This window comes from Equus asinus, chromosome 20, assembly GCF_041296235.1.
Source record: "Equus asinus isolate D_3611 breed Donkey chromosome 20, EquAss-T2T_v2, whole genome shotgun sequence".
Classification (NCBI taxonomy): domain Eukaryota; kingdom Metazoa; phylum Chordata; class Mammalia; order Perissodactyla; family Equidae; genus Equus; species Equus asinus.
The window spans coordinates 22,469,197-22,489,731 of NC_091809.1; the positions used below are offsets into that span (position 1 = coordinate 22,469,197).

Below are 20,535 nucleotides of genomic sequence, written 5' to 3' on the forward strand. Positions count from 1 at the left end.
CCTTTCCGAGAGTTTCATAAGAAAGGAGTCCCGCTTTTAGCCTCCCAGGACCGCCATCCTGAGAGCTGGGAGCAAGTGCTGTAGTTTCGTTATTTTCAAGTTGAGTAAAAGCTTTGCCAAGAACCTATCAGGGGCCCATGGAAGAAAAATTCAGATGTCCTGTTATTTTTCACTTAGAAACAAGTTTTGTTTTAATTTACCTTTTTATCAGAGTAGCAGGCAAGCTGGGAGCACGGTCTTTTTTTCTCTCCGTTCCACCAAGGCTGAAATGAGAGGGGTCATGGGGCTCCCAGTGACAGAGTCCTCCATGAGAACCATCTAGTTTATTCCAGATGTCTCATACCCAGGGCACCCCCGTGCTGTCCAGCTGTCGTTGAGACGTTGGCGCGTTTCCAGACACACAAGTCTGTGTTACTTTGGGGGAAGCGACACAGCGTCCTGCTGTGTTGTGTAAGGCCTATGAAACATGGCGTCCTGGGACCTTCGGCTCCATGTCCCAGGAATTCCCTGGAAGGTCCCAGATCCTTGCAGGTCTGGAAGGAACAGGGTGCCCTGCCAGGGCCCGCAGAGCAGAAGGCAGTCTAGAAATGAGCCTCCCCCCCGCGACGTGCCCGCCTCCCAGCCCTGGAGGTGACTCTCGGTTTGCGTGTCTTGGGCCGCCAGGTGGACCTGAATGAGGAGGAAACCATCCTCATCATCCGGCGCCTCCACAAAGTGCTGCGGCCCTTCCTGCTCCGGCGGCTCAAGAAGGAAGTTGAGGCTCAGCTGCCCGAAAAGGTAAGGGGGCAGTTATGAGCGGAAGGAGCCACGATGCTGGGTGCGCGGGGCTTCCCCAGGATGGTCCAGTGGGTGGCCCTCTGCTGGCCCAGGGCCCATGGTGTCTTGGCCCTGGCCTCGGCATTCTGGGGTGATACAGCTTGGGGACGGCCTCCCACCCACCAGGTCTCTAAAGCGGAAGGCGGGCGTGTAGGCTGGAGCACAGAATCCCACCTGCTCTCATCGTCGCCCGATGCCGTGGCTCGCTTGGGCCGCGCCCCACCGCAGGCTGGCTCTGGGTTCTTGCTCAGCGACTCAGCCACCCAGCAGCCCCCAGGGCCCCGTCCCCTCCCCGCTGGCTGGGCTGAGGCCGTTGGCCACAGTTGCCCTTGCAGCTGTCCTTGCCCTTGTCTCCTGGCCTTCTGTGGAGAGGCCCCGGGAGGGGCCCGACTGCCCCTCGGGCACAGGTGCCCTCCGTGCTCTCTGCCCTGGTGCAGCCACCACAGCCCTGCCGTGGGGGCTCTTGACTGTCGCTCCCTGTGCCCCCTCAGCGCCCAGCCCGGGGCCCAGGGTGCCTGAGAGGCTCGCAGATCAGAGCCCGTGGGGGATGGGGTTCGGCTCAGGGCCCCCAGCCGCGCTGACCGGTGCTATGTCCTCTCAGGTGGAGTACGTCATCAAGTGTGACATGTCGGCGCTGCAGCGTGTGCTCTACCGGCACATGCAGGCCAAGGGCGTGCTGCTGACCGATGGCTCCGAGAAGGACAAGAAGGTTGGTCTAGGCCCTCCCCCCAGGCCGTCCGAGGAGGGTGGGTTGGGGGCAGCCGGGTGTGCAGTCGTGAGCACACTGTCACCAGTGGGCCATCTGCCTGCTTGGGGTCCTGGTTGCGGTCGAGGCCCGATCTGGTCGTGACCCCGAGGGCACTGGATAGCCGTGGCGTCGGTCACAGCTGGTGTGAACAGGCTTGGCCGTGCTGTGGGGGCAGAGGCTCCTGGCCCGTTTCCAGGGCCACTTAGTCCCCCAGACCCTCCCAGTCAGCCACTGGCTGGTGTCCTCTGTGCTCATGAAATGCTGGCTTCTCAGTGTGTGTCACTGGGCAGCGTGGAGCCCAGCGCCGACCCCGGCAGTGTTAGAATGTTCTAGTGAGCCCACCTGCCCAGCCAGGAAAGAGCTGCTTCCACAGCCGCGGCCCCCGACCCCCTTCACCTTGTTATCAAGTGAAGTTCGGGGTGCTTACCATGGAGAGGGGTGGGGCAGGGGGGCTGCTCTGAGGTCCCAGGCCCCCCTGGCCCAGCTCCCCTCGCCAGGACTGAAACTGTCCCCTCAGGTCCCTCAGGCCTGTGCCCCGAGCCCCAAGCTTGGCCCTGCCTCCCCATTTCCTCTCGATGTTTCGTTCGGGCCCTTTCTCTCCTGAGCTGTTGCCGCAGCTTGATGCCTGGTTTACTTCTGGCCCTTGGTCCCCACCCGTGCCTGTGTCCTCCCTTCCCCTGTCACCAGCCAGCCTCCTAAGTCATCATGGTGCAGCGGCCACGGTCCCCTAGGTTCCCATTGCCCAGGACGACGCTGGCCTCGCCAGGCAGTCGTGGGTCAGCCTCAGCTCTTTGCCAGTCCCGACGGGCCCTCCCCACCGTGCCCCCTCCAGGGTACAAGGCCGTCTCTGCTCCCCCAGGGCTTGATTCGGGCCTCGCAGCCCCCGCAGGAGCCTGCCCCTCCTCCTGATTTCTCTGCCTCCAACCACACCCCGCAGAAGCTTCTGCCGCCTGCGCCTGCCCCCACCCGCCCCTGGGACAAGAGCCCATTGGGAGCCTCTCTTCTGTCCTCCCCAGGGCAAGGGCGGCACCAAGACCCTGATGAACACCATCATGCAGCTGAGGAAGATCTGCAACCACCCCTACATGTTCCAGCACATCGAGGTGAGGCTGTGGGCCCTCGGGGCAGCCGTTCCTGCCCAGCCTGCAGACAGCGCCTCGCCGCGCCCTGGTGGCCTCCACACGGCACCTTTTGTATTTGAGTAGCTGGTGTCTGCACATCTGTCTCTTAGTACTGATTTTCTGTTTGCAAATACTTAACCATACAGAATGCAAACAGCATAGGGCAATATGGGACAGAAGTGGAAGCCCACCTCAGATAACCACGGAAGCATCCAGACTGTTTTTGGGGTCGTTTTCCCACCGGGCGGGGTCTTGCTGCCTCTTCGCTGCACGAGCTCTCCCTGCCCGGGATGTGGGGGCCGTCCTGGATCAGTGTGTCGAAAGCAGCCTCGATTTTCCATAAAGCCCCTGGGTCAGGACCTTTTCGGGCCACACTGCCCTTTGGGGATCTGGATTCTTGCTTCTGAGAGGCATGTGCGTCCGTATTGTTCTGGCATGGCCGTTTGGGGTTGTTGCAAGTCCCCCGATGCCCCTGGGATCCCAGTTCAGGCTCCAAGGACGGGCTCTGGTGCACGCCGTCCTCGTGCTCGTTTTGGTGGTTCAGAGCGTTGTTCTGTGACTCCTTTCCTTCGCTGGAGGAGCACGAGGGAGGGCATGGCCGTGAGACAGAAAAGCTGCGTTCAGCGCCTGTGTGGCCTCGGAGCCACAGTGGGCAATGGCTGAGCACTGGCGAGAGGGCTCAGGGGCGCGAGGCAAGTGGCCAGTCCTGCCCCAAGCTGACTCATCTCTCCTTCTGTTCCAGGAGTCCTTTTCTGAGCACTTGGGGTTTACCGGTGGCATCGTCCAAGGGTGAGAAGTTTTCCAGCTGGGTGGGGGGGCAGATGGCCCACATGCTGGTGGTCCTCATTTGTTTTTGGATGGTTTTAGTTACATTTGTGTGATTTCTTTTATTTTTTGGTGAGGAAGATTGGCCCTGAGCTAACATCTGTGCCAATCTTCCTCTATTTGTATGTGGGATGCCACCACAGCATGGTTCGATGAGCGGTGGGTAGGTCTGTGCCTGGGATCTAAACCCTCGAATCCTGAGCTGCCAAACCATGCTGGGAGCACGTGAATTTAACTGCTCTGCCGCTGCCTGGCCCCCATTTGTGCGATTTCAAAGGAACTATATTGGTGGCAGGAAAATTAGAAAATATAAACAACCCAAAGGAGAATAAAAACTTTCTACCTTTTAGAGTTGACCACCATTAACCCCGAGAGGCAGACCTGGCTCTGAGGCCCCTCTCTGCCACCTCCGGGCTCTGTGACCCTTGACTGCTTTCTTGACTACTCTGAGCCTCAGCCCTGTCCGCTAACAGAGGGACACTCTGTGTGGCCTGCTGCCCACCTGGCCCTAAGCGAGTTTTCCCAGAGTTGCTTACACAGCGCAGCACAGGCTGTGCTGAGGCCCTGGGCTGAGCATGCATGCTGCCTCTCACTGTCATCACCTCAGGTGGCCTTGCTAAGAGCACCACGGCTGTCCCATTGTCATTTCTCTGGGACGTTAAAGCATTCCCCAGAGCAGAGGCATCGGGTGAAGGAGCAGAAAGGTCTTTTGCTGTGGTTTTTCTTTTCTTTTTTGGGGGGGGGGGGGGAAGCCTGGCCCTGAGCTGACATCTATGCCCATCTTCCCCTACTTTATTTGTGGAACACTGCCACAACATGGCTCAACAAGTGGTGCGTAGGTCTGCACCGGAGATCTGAACTGGTGAACCCTGGGCTGCCAAGGTGGAGTGCGCAAACTTAACCACTATGCCATCGGGCCGGCCCCTTTTGCTGTGTCCTTTTTCGTACCAAATTGCATAATGGGGCCCCACAGACCTGGGTTTGAGTCCCGGCCCTGGCATGTCAACAGCCATGTCCCACTGTCGCCCAGCCTCAGTTTCTACATCTGTCATCTGGGGTTGCTGACTGGAGTGAATGAGAAAAGCCGCGATGGCCCTCGGCCCTGTGTGCAGTGCATCGTGGGCCCTCTCTAGCGGCAGCCTTTGCTCCTGGGAGTTCTGTAATAGGAGGGGACAAGGGGGCAGCCCCTGTCCACGCCGCTTGGCCTGGAGTCATGGAAATTGCGTGTCCTCTCACTCTTAAGTGTCCAAGTGGGACGATGATTACGGGGCCACACATCGCAAGGGGGTGCCTGTTTATTCCACTTGGGTTGAAACGGCTTTGCTGGAACTGTGGGGCGTAGGTCCGCCCAAGAAGCCCCTTCTGGGCCCCTGGAGCCTGAGGACAGCCACCTGTCCAGCTCAGCGCAGCCTGGAGGTGGGAGGGGGCTTCATCCTTGGCACGGTGCCGTGCGTGACACCGGGTGCTTTCCCCCACCCTCCCCTGCCAGGCTGGACCTGTACCGAGCCTCGGGGAAGTTTGAGCTGCTCGACAGAATTCTCCCGAAACTCCGTGCCACCAGCCACAAAGTGCTGCTCTTCTGTCAGATGACCTCCCTCATGACGATCATGGAAGATTACTTCGCGTATCGCGGCTTTAAATACCTCAGGCTCGATGGTGAGTGTGCCGGAGAGAGGGCCGTTTGAGGGGCTGCGTTACCCACTGCTACGCAAGCTTCTGGCCCGTGAGCCCTCCGTCACGAGGCAGGACAAGGCTCAGAGCCTCCAGGGCTGATGGCAGGAGTGAGCAGGGCAGCGGGCTCAGTGACAGGCTTGCAGGACTGGGAGGGAGGGCCCTGGGAGTGTGTAGGCTGGATCAGGGCCCACAGCCTGGGAGAGTGACCGAGCTGAATCTGACACAGGTCTCCTCAACACGTGGCTTGTGGTCTTTCCAGTGGGACCAATGGTTAAGGAGTATCCGACAGCCCTGTTTTGATCAGAAATGACAGGAACCCATATCCTGTGGGCATAAAGCAAAGCACAGTGACCCTCAGGTTTCAGGCACAGCTGGATCCAGGTGTCCAGATGATGTTGGAGGGGCTTTTCTCCAGCTCTTGGCTCCACTGTCCTCCATTTTGGCTTCATTCTCAGGCATCCTCTCCAGGCTTCTTTTCCCCTGCTCAGTGTCCCCAACAGAGAAGCAACCCACCTTTGCCACCAGAGCTCGGCAGGGCTAGCTCCCATTAGGCTGCTGTGAGCCACGTGCCTATCTCTCCACTGCCGGGGGTGCTGTGGAGCTGTCAGTGGTCAGGCTTATCAGTGCTGAGACCGTGAGCACTGGGAGTAACAGGAAAGAGGGCAGGAAGCAGCTGCTATGGGAGTGACGGTTCCCCTCGGGACAGCGCCGGCTGCTACCCTGTGCTCTCCCAGAAAGTCCTGTGTTTCTGCCTTCCCCAGTGCGTGAGAGCTCTGGGGAGGAGGGGCTGAGTGAGACGCTGGCAGCAGGCAGCACACGTGGTCCCACACGTGTCATCGGGCCAGGAAGGCCTGGAGGGTGTCCCCTCCCTCCCTCTCAGACGGCTGGGGAGAACGGTGAGCGTGGGAGCCGCTGAGGTAGACACGGGTCAGCAGCTTCCTTTCCCCCTGATTTCTCAGCCTTCTCTAGGCTCGCAGCCAGGTGTGGCTCTATGGCCAGGTGCCCCGAGCCCCTGGGCCCCATTCTGTGTCTCGCTGGCTGTCCTGGGGAGCTGCGGTTTCCTGGCCCTTGGGCCTGTGGCTGCTGGGCTGACTCTCTCTGTGTGCTGCCCTCCCAACCCCGGCCAGCCCACACCCTCCTGGCTGCCTTGTGCCCATTCTGGGGTTCCCTCCGGGGCGCACCTTCCAAACCCAGGCCTGCTCGGGGGTCCTCCTGCGCCCCCGCCTCCTTCAGGTACTTCCTGCAGCTTGGGTGCTGAGAACCACAGCCCTGCCAAGGCCAGCATGGCCGGGCCTCTCCGGCTGCCTTGCCTGTCTTTCGGGGCTCGGCCCTTGGGAGTGCCAGTTCCTGTCCGTGTCACCGCCCAGCCCCCAGAGGAGAGGCCTCAAGGGGAGAACGTTCCCTTCTCCCCCAGCGCCTGTCCGCTGGCCGTCTTTCCGCTTCTCTTTATGACGAGGGTTTTCTCCGTAAGGAGGGGGGCTCTAGTGGGCTGGGCCACCGGTGCGTCCCTGGTGCCTCTGACAGTCGCTGCCATGTGGGTAGAAGGTGCGGTAGAGAGCGACACAGGGTGGGGGCTCCGTGACAGCGTAGTAGACCCTTCCAGTGGCAGAGGGGTAAGAGTGAGGGCGCAGCCCTGGCGTCTCGGGAGGCGGGCCCCTCCACCTGGCCTCGCCCTGCTCCTCTAGGTCTCGGCCCCTCCTCAGGGCTGGGGCAGCTGCGGGTGCATCTGGAGCCCGGGGTCCAGTGGGCATCAGACCTGCACGGTGCATCAGGTGTGTAGGCGAGTGGCGTTTCATCACCAAAAATGATGCCCGATTCTGCCAGAGGTCCCTTTGCTCTGAACTGATGGCAGCCCGAGGAACTTAGTTGTCCCTGTGATGCTCACGATGCTGAGGACTGTGTCTTAGGCTGTCACATGTGAGTCCCCACGAATCGATGCAGGGGAGCTGGTCCTGCCCAGAGGGACATGAGTCCAGATCCCAGACACCAGGGTATCTGCCTAGGGCCGGTTTTCTCAGTGAACCCAGAGGGCCCGTCACGGGAGGCTCGAGGGCAGGCGCTCGGCCGCTGGCTGGGTTCTTGTTCCATGTATTTGCGGGGTGTGGGGACCGATGTTAGCCAGCGTGTCTCCTGGGGAGCAGCCGGGCAGGGGTGGTGACAGCAGCACTGATGGGCCGGCCCTGTTGGCTGGGCGTCGGCTGGGCTCAGGTGCTGTGCTCCAGTGCCCGCCTTGCTTAGTCCCACTGTGGCCCTTGTACATGGGGACATGCAGCTGGCCCGTTGGGGCTCAGTGTCATCTCCTGGTAGGGGGAGTGGCCATCAGTCGTGTCACTGTTGTTAATCCAAGTTGCTTACTCATGGAAGCTCATGGCTGCGTGTTGAGCGAGTGTGGCCATGGCTCAGGTGGCCCCTGTGGGACCCATGTGAGCGCTGTCCTTGCTCTCCGAAGCTGTCTGCTTGCCACCCCAACCCCCCAGCCCCCTCCTGGTGACCCTGCTGAACCTGTCCCCCGCACTGGCAGGCACCACGAAGGCGGAGGACCGGGGCATGCTGCTGAAGACCTTCAATGAGCCGGGCTCCGAGTACTTCATCTTCCTGCTCAGCACGCGCGCCGGCGGGCTCGGCCTCAACCTCCAGTCGGCCGACACTGTGATCATCTTCGACAGCGACTGGAACCCCCACCAGGTAGGAGCGGGCCAGGGTCTGTAGCCTCGGGCCATGCCATGTTGTCATGCCCGCGGCTCCCTGGAGCCTGTGGTGGCAGCACCCCCAGCCCCCGAGCCTCGGAGAGAAGCCCAGAGAGGGTTCCCTTCCTCTGGCTCTCAAAACGAAATAATTTTTGTTTTGATTATGAAAAAAATACATTCCGTTGTTACGTAAAAAAAAAAAAGGCCTGGATTGTGTAAAAGCGTAAAGAAAGCGGACAAGACCCAGTCTTATTGGTTGAGGGCGTGGTCGCTGCTTGCGTGACCGGGTCCTTGTGGGCTGTGTTCTGTGCCAGCTCGCTCCCACGGGCGCTTCTGAAACAACATTCAGAACATACTTCGTGCACTGATTCTCTTGTTTTTTATCCATATGCCCTCCACGGGGCTCCGTGCCAGGAGACAGAATACGGTGTTTTATAGATACAGCAGTTTTTAAGTAGGTTTTTAACCGTCCGTGCATTTGATCATAAAAGTAATACATTCTTGTTGTTTAGGAAATGTGAATACCAACAGTTCGGAGTAGCGCGAGCTGGAGTCCCTTTTCCCTCCCACCAGTCCTGCTCTGCTCTGAGCTACCCCACCTCTGCCTGTGTGCACATGCGTATCCTGCCTTTGCCACAACGATGGCATGTTCTGGCACGCGTCGCTTCCCTTTAGCAGCCGACTTGTTTCGCCTCTCTGTGTGAGCATCCTGGGCCCCACCAGCCATTTCGGCAGCTGCCAGCTGTCCTGGCATGTCATGGCCCCCAGACTTCTTCCACAGCCCCCTTGGCGGGCGTCTGGGTTTCTGTTTCTTGGGATGACCACTAGCCCCTCAGGGAGCCCCCAGCCATGTCACCCCTGAGCCGTGAGATGCTCAACCCACAGCGTGCGCCCTTCATACTCTGGTTGCTTCTACTGAAGTGGCCTCCAGTGGGCTGCCTGAGGTTTCTCTGCCATCCACAGGGTGCGAGCGTGCCCTTCCACATGGCCTGGCAGCTCTAATGAGCAGCATGTAAACCGTAGCCCATCTGATGCATGCATGCCCCGGGTGGTTGCTAGTGTCCCTTCCTCCCGTCAACATTGGGAGTGGGTCCCGTCTGGACCATGTGATGGCCAGTCCTGAGAGGTGGTCAGGCGTGCCTCCCCCATTAGAAGGCAGACCTCGGGCGGAGGCCCCCAGGACCCCCGGCCTCCACCACACTAGGAGGCTTCAGGCCACTAAGCTCACTTCAGGGCTGGGGCACCTTATCAGGCGCTGGCCCCGCCACGAAGTCCCCTGGCCAAGCCTGCGCCCAGCCTGGACACAAGGCACTCCTGTCCCCCCACCAGGTGTGGCCTGTGCCACCCCCACTGGGGGCCAATTTCAAGTTCAGCCCCACACACCTGCTGGGCCCTGACAAAGGATGTCGCGGGAGCCCTCCTGGCTCTGTGCTGGGCGATGATGCAGGTGGTGGCACACGGCTCCCACTGACAGAGCTTATTCCACGCCAGGCCCTGGGCCGAGCACCCAGCGCCCATCCACTTCTCTCATGCAGACTGTGACCATGAGGGGGCCCAGAGCGAGTCCTGAGGCTCAGAGAGGTTCGGCCCAGGCCTGGGTTGCACAGTGAGGAAGTAGTGAGCATGGCGAACCAGGAGTCGCCATGCTGCTGCGGCTTTGGTCCCATCCTGTAAAGGCTGCCCTCCCTGGGGTACAGCGGCGCTGAGCACAGGGCCCTCCTGGGGTGGGCGAGGGGCCCCTGCAGTTGTGATAGGAACTGCCTGGCAGTGCGCTCCCCTGGGCTGCGCTCCAAACCTGTGCTTTGTCCCGAGTCTCTGTTGACTCCCACTGAGACAGCTGGGCTGGAGGGCCTCGGGGCAGATGGTCCCCACGCAGCTTCCAGGCCATGGCCCCGAGCGTCCAGCCCGTGCAGCTGCTGGTGGGGAGGGCGGAGTGGCCAGGCCCGAGGCAGGCGCCCAAGAAGCGGAAGGTCCCCGCCTCCTGATGGCCTCGCGAGGTCGACTTCCCCTTAAAGACCCAGAGAGCCGCTCGGGACTGACAGGCGTCTCTCCCCCAGGACCTGCAGGCGCAGGACCGCGCCCACCGCATAGGGCAGCAGAACGAGGTGCGCGTGCTACGGCTCTGCACCGTCAACAGCGTGGAGGAGAAGATCCTGGCCGCCGCCAAGTACAAGCTCAACGTCGACCAGAAGGTGATCCAGGCCGGCATGTTCGACCAGAAGTCCTCCAGCCACGAGCGGCGTGCCTTCCTGCAGGCCATTCTCGAGCACGAGGAGCAGGACGAGGTGAGGGCAGCGCCGGCCCCGACCCCTCCCCGGCGTGAGTGGTGGACGCATGAGCGGCTTTCATTTTTGTTTTTTTGCCTTTTTTGCACTCTTATTTTTTTTGCATCCCTTTGGAGTAAAGGGAGTGTGGGCTGAAAGGAAAGAGGATGAGTACTTGCTTTTTCTTTGAAGTGGTTTTTTTTTTCTAAACTGCTGGTGAAAGACGCCGGATTGACAGCCCTGGAGACTGAAGTCCTCTATTTATCCACAGAGCAGACAGTGCAGCGCGGGCAGCGGCAGTGCCAGCCTCGCCCACACTGCCCCTCCGCCGGCGGGCGTCAACCCCGACCTGGAGGAGCCACCTCTAAAGGTGAGAGGGTCGTTCAGTCTCCACGCCCATTCAATCCTCGGCTTCTCGGCTGAGACGGCCAGCAGGGCCCGACCCCACGGAGCGTGCGTGTGCGTGTGCGTGTGTGCCTCTCGCTGCCGCGTGGCTCCCGTCCACCGCAGCCGCCCTGGACCGCCAGCTCATCTCCCACGGAGCGCCGCCGCTCGCCTCCGAGCCCGGCCCGCCGCCCTCGCACTAATCCTGTGCCGTCTTCTAGGAAGAAGACGAGGTGCCGGACGACGAGACGGTGAACCAGATGATCGCCCGGCACGAGGAGGAGTTCGACCTCTTCATGGTGAGCGCCCCGCCCTGGCGATGGCCGAGCAGTCTCCTAGCCACGCGAGTGTCCGTGGCGGCTCCCGGAGCCTGGGGCAGCCCTTGGGGTGGCCCCACGAGCCCTCCTCATGCCCCGTCTTCCTTCCCTGGCTGCCACCTCCTGGCGTGTCGTAGAGATGGCGGGACACGCACACACACACACACACACGCACACACTCTTACACACGTGTGCTCATGTGCAGCATGCACACATACCCTGACCCGTTTGTGGCCCTCAGTCCCGCCGACTGCCTGTCCTCCCGGGTCCGATGGCTGATGGGGAGTTAACACTGGCCGAGTCCAAGGGGCAAATCAGGGCTTCGGTCATAGAGATCCTTTGCCCTGCGGGGCAAGCCACTGGCAGCATGGGGTCAGAGGGGGGCTCTCTGCCCTGGCAGGCCTCGCGCCCCCACCCCATTTCGGCCCCTCTTCTGTGACCTTCCCCTCCTTTCCCATTTTCCCCTAGCCGGGGTCTGCCGTCGAAGCCGGGCCGGCACGGCCAGCACAGACCCCAGGGCTGCTGTTTGACTGCCCAGTGCTATTTGCACGTCGGTCCCCGCGGCAGGGACGCAGCCCCTTGTCCACGTGCCCCTCATGTGCCCGCTGGCTGTGCTGTGCTGACGCCTCTCTCCCTCTGTCCCCTCCCGCGCCCCAGCGCATGGACCTGGACCGCAGGCGTGAGGAGGCGCGCAACCCCAAGCGGAAGCCGCGCCTGATGGAGGAGGACGAGCTGCCCTCGTGGATCATCAAGGACGACGCCGAGGTGGAGCGGCTGACCTGCGAGGAGGAGGAGGAGAAGATGTTTGGCCGTGGCTCCCGCCACCGCAAGGAGGTGGACTACAGCGACTCGCTGACCGAGAAGCAGTGGCTCAAGGTACATGCCGGCGAGGGCCGTGGTGGGGCTGCGTGACCGGGCCTCTGCTCACTGCTTCTCTTGGTCGTTCTCACGAACAGCAGCGAGGCTTCTAACATAGGGACGGGCGCCCAAGGACCGTGCTCGGCACCACCTCTGAGTCCGTGAGAGGGAAGGCACAGTGATCAGTTGGTGACCGCCAGGTCACCCTGCCAGGGGTGTGACAGCCGGTAGGCTGCCCCGTGAGCTGGACACCCACCCGGCTGTGGAGGGAGAGGGAGACCCCAAGGTCGGGGCTGTGGCGGCTCTGGGGGACGCAAGTGCGTCCCCAGCAGCTAGTAGCCAGCCTCACAGCGGCACACAGCTGACACAGGGCTGCAGGTGCCCGCTAGGCCCTCCCGCCTCATCCCTGCTCCCCTGCCCCTGCGGTGCTTCTGGCACCAGGGTCAGCATGGGGTCATGTGACGAATCAGACCCTCCCCTGCTCAGGGCTCCGAGCGCCCAGGTGATGAGTAAGAATCAAGCCCTGGGTGGTCCCTGAAGCCACACTTCCCAGAAGGCAGCTCTGCCCTGCTGAGCGCCACACCCAGATGAGTGGTGGTGCTTGCCTGGGACCCTCTGGACCAAGTGCGGCCCCAGTGCTGCCTCAGTCTGCGTGGCCTGGTGGCCCCAGGCCCCTGCTGGCAGCTCCGAAGCCCCCGACTCACGCGCCTGCTGAGCTGTGCATGAAGGGAGGCCATTGCAATGTGCCAGGGGCCCCGCGAACCACGGGGTGGGCGGGCGGGGTGTCCCGTTCCCCAGCCATCAGCCTGGGGCGCCAGGGCTAGGAAGAAGACCCCTGTTTTTCCCGAGGAACCTGGGCCCCACCGCCACTCAAGCTCCCAGGGGTGTTACCAGTCCTACGTTTTAGAGACAGCAGGTGCCTTTTCAAAAGTAGCTGACAATGTGGTAATTTTTGTGCACACTTCTGTTTTTTGGGGATGTAATTTATATACCCCAGAAGTCCCCCATTTGAGATGTACAGGTCACTGGTTTTCGCATTTTCACAGACTTGTGCTGCTGTCACCCCAGATCAGCGTTAGGACATCCTGACACCCCACACAGGAGCCCTGTCCCCTTCAGCTCCCTTCGCAGCCTCTTCCCTCGGCCTCTAGTGGGCTCTTTTCTGTCTCGAGAGTCTTGCCAATTCTGGACATTTTGTATGAATGAAGTCACACGTCATGTGATCCTTTGGTGTCTGGCTTCCTTCACTTTCCAGAATGTTTTAGAGGTTAATCGTAGCATGTATCAAAACTTCGTTCCTTTTGCTGGCTCAATAATAGTCCCTTGTGTGGCCAGACCACGTTCTGTTTACCAGTCATTAGGTGATGGACGTTGGGTTGTTCCACTTCGGGGCCATTGTGAATAGTGCTGCTGTGAACATCCGTGTGTGGGTTTTTGTGAGGACATCCTTTTTGATTTCTCTTGGGTGTATACCTAGAAGCAGATCCAGTGGTCATTGTCATTTAACCTTTTGAGGGACTAACAGACTTCCAGAGTGGCTGCACCATTTTATATGCCCACCAGCAGCATAGGAGGGTTTTCCACATTCCTTGCGAGTACTTTCTATCTGTCTTTTTACTTCTTCTTGCTGAGGAAGATTGGCCCTGAACTAACATCTGTGCCAGTCTTCCTCTATTTTGTATGTGGGACGTCACCACAGCATGGCTGACAAGGGCTGCTGAGATGGAGCGCACCAAACTTTTAACCCCTACGCCACGGGGCCAGCCCCTTACTTCTCTTTTTGGTTGTGGCCATTCTAGTGTGCGTCAAGTGGTCTGTCATTGTGGTTCTGAATTGCACTCCCCCAGTGGCTGGTGGTGTTGAGCATCTTTTCACATGCTTTTTGGCCACAAGTCTCTTACCAGAGGTCTGATTTGCAAATATTTTCTCCCATCCTGTTGTCTTTTCACTTTCTCGATATTGTCCTTTGAAGCACAGAAGTGATTAATTCTGATGAAGTCCAGTTTATCTGTTTTTCTCTACTTGTTTCTGCTTTGGTCTCATGTCTGAGAATCCATTGCCAAGTCCGAGGTCATGAAGATTCACCCCTGTGTTCTATTTCAAGCGTTTAGAGTTTCAGCTCTTACATTTAGGTCCGTGATCTTTTTGCAGTGAATTTCTGTGGATGGTGTAGGGTCGGTTCCAACCTCATTCCTTCACATGTGGATGTCCAGTTGTCCCAGCGCCATTTGTTGAAAAGACTCTCCTTTCCCCATTGAGCACATGCCTTTTTGTGTGTCATACTCAACAGAATTTACATTAATTAAAAAATACATGTGTGGGGCCGGCCCAGTGGTGTAATGGTTGAGTTCACGCACTCCACTTTGGTGGACCTACACACTGCTCATCAGCCATGCTGTGGCGGCGACCCACATCCAAGTAGAGGAAGATGGGCACAGATGTTAGCTCAGGGCCAATCTTCCTCAGCAAAAAGGAAATGCATTTGGCCCAGACAGGCTATCTTAGCGGTGAATGTGTAACTGCCACCCACCCTGATGTCGTACGTACCAAAACCCTTCAGAATGTTCTGGGCTCCTGTCCTGCTGCCTGACCTGCGTGTCTGGGCCACGGAACCAGGGACACTGGTGTGGATTCCTTGGCCTGCTCTAACAGTTACCACAAGCTGGGGCCTTAGAACAGCAGTAATTAGTTCTCTCCTGGCTCTGGAGGCTCAGAGTCCACAGTCAGGGTGGCAGCTGGGCTGTGTTCCCCGCGAGGGCTCGAGGGGAGGACCCTTCCATGCCTCTTCCAGCTTGTGGTAGCCCCAGCTCCTTTGCTTGTGCAGCATCGCTCGTCTCTGCCTCCGTCTTCAGCGGCCTCGCCCCCCTGACTCTCTTTGTGGCCTTTTCTGTCTCTCCTAAGGGCACTCTCATTGGATTTGGGCTCACCCTAATAGGGGGTGGTCTAATCTCGATCCTTAAGTCATGACATCCGCAAAGACTCGGTTTCCCAGTAAGATAACATCCTGAGGTTCCAAGTGGATGTGAGTTTGGGGGACACTCTTCGACCCCCTGTGCCCCCTGGGCTCACAGTGCATGCCCTCCCACATGTCGATTCTTTCTCTCCCTCCTGCCTGCCGTGTGACCTCTGTGCTGTTCCTTTGACCCGGCTGCCTTGCCCTCCCACTGCCCTGCAGATCTCAGCTTAAGTGCCCCCTCCTCTGGTAAGCTTTCCCCGATCCCTGACCAGGACACACTGGCTCCACCATCAGAGCCTCCCTCCTGGCGCTTGACCCACTTGTCACCATGTTTGTGGCGTGTCCGTGTGATCGCTGCCCATCTGGTTCCACTCAGCGCTGTGTCCTCGGTGCCCGGCCCTGTGCCCGGCTGATAGTCACAGCCACTGAATGCGAGGCACATCCTTCAGGGCCGGGCCCTGCCTTCTTCCTGATTCCACGCTCCCAGGGAGACCTGTCTGCCCGTCCCTTTGTTTCCAGGGATAAAACGTGCAAGTTAGTTATCATTGAGAATTAGTCAATTAAGATTATTTTAAAGTTAATATTGTTCCCATTCCTGTCTTTTGAGTCAGCAGTTTCACTTCCTGGAATCTCTCTGCAGGAAAGACTGCTGTTGGTTGTTGCTTTATTTAGCATGGTCTCCACCCCCCAAAAAACAATGGAACCCACCCAAATGCTCAGGAACAGGGAAAGGTTCCATTAAGGCCTGTTATGTGATGAAATAAACAGACCTTACAAATTCTGTTGCAGAAGAACGACAGGAAACATCCCCAGGCTATAGTAAGCAAAAACATGAGTCACGATGGGTGCGTGGGTCTGATTGCCCTGTGCACGTGGCATGGGGGGAGGGTGCCCTGGAGGTGGATGGCGGTGATGGCTGCACACAGTGTCCATGGACCTGATGCCACCAAACTGCACACTTAACAGTGGCCACTTTTCTGTCACGTGTTTTGCCGCGGTTTTAAAAAGATGCGGCGGGTCCAGGGTGGGAGTGCTGCCAGTGTCACTGCCAGGTGGAGGGCTGGCGGGATTCACTCTTCGGGCTCCGCACATGAGGATGTGACTCCTTGATTTGTGAAGTGCACCCATTTATGTGTTAGGACTGACTTGGGGGGGCGGCGTGTGCTGGGGGCGCAGAGCTGGCCTCTCACGCCCTCTCGGAGCCCAGGGGACCCCCGTGCGCGTCCCGCCCCAGCTGAGCCCCCGGGTTTGCGCCGCGGCCTCTGCTTGTCGACCTTGGTGCTGGCTGTCCTATTTTACCACTATTGACCCTGAAGGCCATCGAGGAGGGCACGCTGGAGGAGATCGAAGAGGAGGTCCGGCAGAAGAAGTCGTCGCGGAAGCGCAAGCGGGACAGTGACGCCGGCTCCTCCACCCCGACCACCAGCACCCGCAGCCGCGACAAGGACGACGAGAGCAAGAAGCAGAAGAAGCGTGGGCGGCCGCCTGCCGAGAAGCTCTCCCCGAACCCACCCAACCTCACCAAGAAGATGAAGAAGATCGTGGACGCCGTGATCAAGTACAAGGACAGGTAAGCCGAGGGGTGGGCGGCTGGGCCGGGGGTCCTGGGGGGACCTGCCCGGCCTTCCGTTGCCCGTGGGCCCCTGTCGGTTCGGTTGCTGCCCAGATGGTGGCTGAGTCTCTGTTCTCAGGGCCCCTGCCTTCGTGGAATTCATGTTCTAGAAGCATACAAGCCGTGTCGGCTGTGGGGAGGGAAAATAAAGCATGGTGGGGAGGTCGAGGCAGGAATGTGGCACTGGAGAGGCGCCCTGAGGGACGAGGTCAGGCAGGTGTACTCGAGCAGGGGCGTAGTGGCGGAGCGGCTGCGGGGAGAGTGGGGCCGGTGGGTTCGGCCAGTGGCGGGGCGGCTGGAAGGAGAGGAGAGTCTGTGCTGTGATGGGCGCCTGTGTGGCCGTGGTGGGGAGGCGGCGTGGCTGGTGCAGAGAGTGAGCGGCCTCCTCCTCTGACCCTCCCACTTTTGGTGCCCTCTCCCCACGCTCGGGTGACAAGCCTTCTTGGTCTCCCTTGGCCATTACGGGGCAGCCACACGTTGAGAAGACAGGCCAGGCTCCGCCCCAGGCCTTGGGTCTCTGCCCTCACACACGCTGAGTACAGGACACGCCATGCTGTCGGCTGCCGTGGATCCAGTTCCGGATCACAAGGGCCACGGAAATGCTAGGAAGGAAGCGCTGGCTGTCCCACAGCCCCCAAGGGGCCAAGTGTGCCTTCCGCCCACACAGGGTGGACGTGTGGGCTGCGGGAGGTGGCCGGGGCACAGCTGCTCCTTGCCCAGCACGCGGCTCCTCCTTCCCTCCCTGGTGTCTCAGTCCGCTTTCTGGTCCATACTGGCTGTATGGCTGTCCCCGTAACTGGAGGGTTTACAGATCGATTTGATGCTAATGCTTTGCAGTTGGTCGAGAAGCAAAGGAAGGGGGAGTTTCAGTCTGTCGGACGGAAAGGCGTCGAGGCATGAGCCCACATTCGTCGTTTGGAGGGACGCTTAGCAACCGTGGAACTTTGGGGCGGTGACGATTGTACTCAAATAAAAGATGCAGGTGGCCCTTTAAAAAGCATCTTTTAGGACCGGCCTGGTGGCATGATGGTTAAGTTTGTGGGCACGGACCTAGCGCCCCTCGGCAGCCACACTGAGGTGGCATCCCACATAAAGTAGAGGAAGACTGGCATAGATGGCAGCTCAGGGACCATCTTCCTCAAACCAGAAAGAAAGAGTCTTTTATTAGGAGAAGAGAAACAAATGACGGAGTGAAAAAGACACATTCAAGTTCAACTGCTAGGTCTAAAAACGTAGTTAGCGTCAGTACTGAGAAAATGATATTGAACTAATTCAGACTTCACCTTTAAGGCAAATTCCACAAGGAAAAAAGTAGACTAACGGTTGTTTAAAATACGGAGTATGCAAAACTTCAGTGGAAACGATGGACCCTGATGTTTCCTTCCCAATGATATCCTTGCAAGGGGACCTTCAAATGATCCAATTGAAGAGGAGCCTTGCAAGTCGGTGGGGAGCGGGTGACGTTTCAGAAAGTCCTGATCTTTTGGATATCCACACGGAGAAGGTGACCCTGACCCCACCTCACGCCATACACATGTTAGACATAAGTGTGAAAGGTAGAGTTGTAGAAGAAAACATGGGAGAAGATCTTTGTGGCCTCGAAGTAGGCATAGACTTCAACAGGACGCAAACGCCATGAGCCATGAAAGACTCCTCAATTAGACTTCATAAAATTAAGGACATGTGTTCATCAAAGGACACCGTCATGAAGAGCCTGAAGACTGCCGCAGGCTGGGAGAAGACAGCCCGGCTTTCAAATGGGCAAAAGGCGTGAGCAGACAGCTCCCAGGTGATGTACCGATGGCCAGTCAGCGCGTGAGACGGAGCTCGGGATCACTCCGTCAACGTCAGAGCATCAGGAGATGCGCTGTGAAATGAGGAGGTGCCCTCGATGCCCGCCAGGATGGCCAAGGTTCCTCTGCGTGTCCGCAGGGGCCGGAGCCGCTGGGCCTCACGCTGCCTCCGGGAGCTCTTGGCGGTCTCCCCTGAAGCCCTCCAGACAGAGAAGCTTCTGACCCCGCAGCTCCAGTCCCAGCTGCAAACCCGAGAGAGCCGAGCGCCCATATCCGCCAAAGACAGGGACACGCAGGTTCACTGCAGCCGCGGCCATGACGGCCCCAGACGGAGCAGCCCCGTGTCCACCCCCAGAGGATGGGTCCGTGGTGGCCTAATCAGATGGCAGAGTTCTCACAGCCACGGAAACAGACACGCTACTGCCCCATGGAAGAATCTGCAGGCTCTTGTTGAATGAAAGAAGCCAGGCACTAATGAGTCCCTACTGTGTGCTTCCAGTTATAGGGAGTTCAGAGGCTGACCCACAGTGATGGGCATCCAGCAGTGGTTCCCTCGAGACGGGGGATGGCAGGGAAGGGGCATGAGGGAGGGGATGCTGGGAATATTCCATCTGTGGATCTGGGTGTGTGCCTGAAAACATTCGGCGAGGTGTACACTGAAGATATGTGCACTTTCCTGTATGACGTTACACCGTGGTTAAAGAACAGCAGACATGGGACCAGCCGGGTGGCAGTCGTTAGCTTTGCGTGCTCCACTTCAGCGGCCTGGGGTTTGTCAGTTTGGATCCTGGGCACAGAGCTATGTACCATTCATCAAGCCATGCTGTGGCGGCGCCCCACATAGAAGAACTAGAAGTACTTACACCTGGGATATACAACTATGAAGTGGGGCTTTGGGGAAGAAAAAGAAAGAGGAAGGTTGGCAATGGATGTTAGCTCAGGGCCAATCTTCCTCACCAAAAAAACAAACAAAAAAAAGACACTTGGAAACAGCATCAGGAACTTGTTGATAAGGCCTTGAATATTTTCCCACTAAAAAAGATGTCAAGTGTCAGTCCACTTCTCAGTCATCCTACAACTTACTGAAAAGGCCTTCTGAGCATATTTAGCTATATGTCATGTGACAAAAGAGAGAACGGCTCCCCTAGCTGCTGCCAGCGACCGTTCTTCCAGCCTATGCAGTACCGGGTCGTAAACCAGACAACAAATGTCCGAGGAGTCCATGACTTCTTGTGGAGACTGTTCTGTTGCAGGATGCTGAGACCCCGTTTGAGGAGCGCACCCCTGCCGGGGTCACAGCCACGGGGTGACACCTCGATGGAGGGTTGGATGCGTGGTTCCATTCAGCCGCACGTCCTCCTGGCGTGGCCGGCGTGGCCGGCTGAGCCCTTCCTCAGGCTGGGAGGGGCGGTGGAGGAGGGCAGGTGGGCCGGCAAGTAGACTGTCGGAGGAAGCGCCCACGTCCGGCTCTGAGCAGCCTCGGGTCCTAGGCTGGCGCGGCCCTCGCTCTCTGCTTTGCCGCTGGTCGCCCAGGAAGAGATCAGAGGACAGAAACTCAGGACAACAGTCGCACTGTCCTGGGTGAACAGTTCCCTCATGGCAGACACTTTCAAAGATGATGTTTGGACACAAGGTTGACCTGTTTCATGGGCAGTTTGACGTTAGCAAACAAAACTTGAAACCACGAGGAAAACAAGTGTGTGACGTTAGGCGAGTCCCTACACCACTCTGACTTCTGACGCCGACCGCAGAGTTCAGGGGTCTCTGCGGCCCAAGACCACCCTCAGGCTCAGTAATTCTCTCGAAGGATTCTCAGAACTCTCTGGAAGCTGTTCTTCTCACGATTGTGGTTTATTACAGCGGAAGGAGACAGGTTAAAGTCAGCCGAGGGCAGAGGCGCGGGGCAGCATCCAGGAGGGCTCCGCTCACAGCTCGCCGTCCTCTCCCACGGGGTCGCACGCGGTGCTGGCTCTCTGGCAGCGTGGTGAGACAGCCGCACAGAGCATCGCCAGGCAGGGCAGCCTTGGCGTCCAGAGTTCTTACTGGAACTTGGTCATGTGGACGCGCCTGAGTGCCCACGTGGCCCACCTGGTCTCCAGCCCCTCTGTGGGCTGCGCTGACCCCACGGGGCCCAGTGCCCCTGCCCTGAATCGCAGTCTTTGTCTGGGCGCAAGGCCTCCAGGTAAACAGGCGCCCGGGCGTCAGGCAGGACGTTCCAGGGGCTGTGAGATCAGCTCCCAGGAGCCAAGGCCAGAGGCCAGGCCTCCGTCTGGGCCAGGTTAAATTCTGTATGACACCCCTGGAAGGTTCTGAGGAACTGGCCACCGTTCCCCCAAAGGGAACCGGAGTGGAATCAAATTGGAGGGAGCGGACGTGCCCTTGCTTGTCTCACACTTCCAGTGGCTCCTTTCCAGAAGAGGAAATGAGACATTTGGATCTAAAAAAAAAAAAATGCCATCGTTCCAGAACCCCATAGTTCT

The 20,535-nt window shown here is 58.9% G+C and overlaps 1 protein-coding gene across 24 annotated transcripts in view; it reads left to right on the forward strand.

The window, feature by feature from the left end:
- SMARCA4 (SWI/SNF related BAF chromatin remodeling complex subunit ATPase 4) overlaps positions 1-20,535 on the forward strand; it is an 83,950-nt gene that overhangs the window by 50,835 nt on the left and 12,580 nt on the right. For 9 of the 24 annotated variants that reach the window (XM_070492026.1, XM_070492027.1, XM_070492034.1 and 6 more), the window contains exons 20-29: positions 664-777; positions 1,418-1,525; positions 2,581-2,667; positions 3,428-3,474; positions 5,000-5,166; positions 7,706-7,869; positions 9,929-10,156; positions 10,741-10,818; positions 11,494-11,712; positions 15,967-16,220. In XM_070492026.1, the coding sequence (XP_070348127.1) occupies positions 664-777; positions 1,418-1,525; positions 2,581-2,667; positions 3,428-3,474; positions 5,000-5,166; positions 7,706-7,869; positions 9,929-10,156; positions 10,741-10,818; positions 11,494-11,712; positions 15,967-16,220 (1,466 nt within the window). Of the gene's footprint in view, positions 1-663; positions 778-1,417; positions 1,526-2,580; positions 2,668-3,427; positions 3,475-4,999; positions 5,167-5,989; positions 6,112-7,705; positions 7,870-9,928; positions 10,157-10,406; positions 10,506-10,740; positions 10,819-11,493; positions 11,713-15,956; positions 16,221-20,535 lie in introns of those variants that run through there. The other 15 variants (XM_070492021.1, XM_070492022.1, XM_070492023.1 and 12 more) reach the window with 6 other exon arrangements.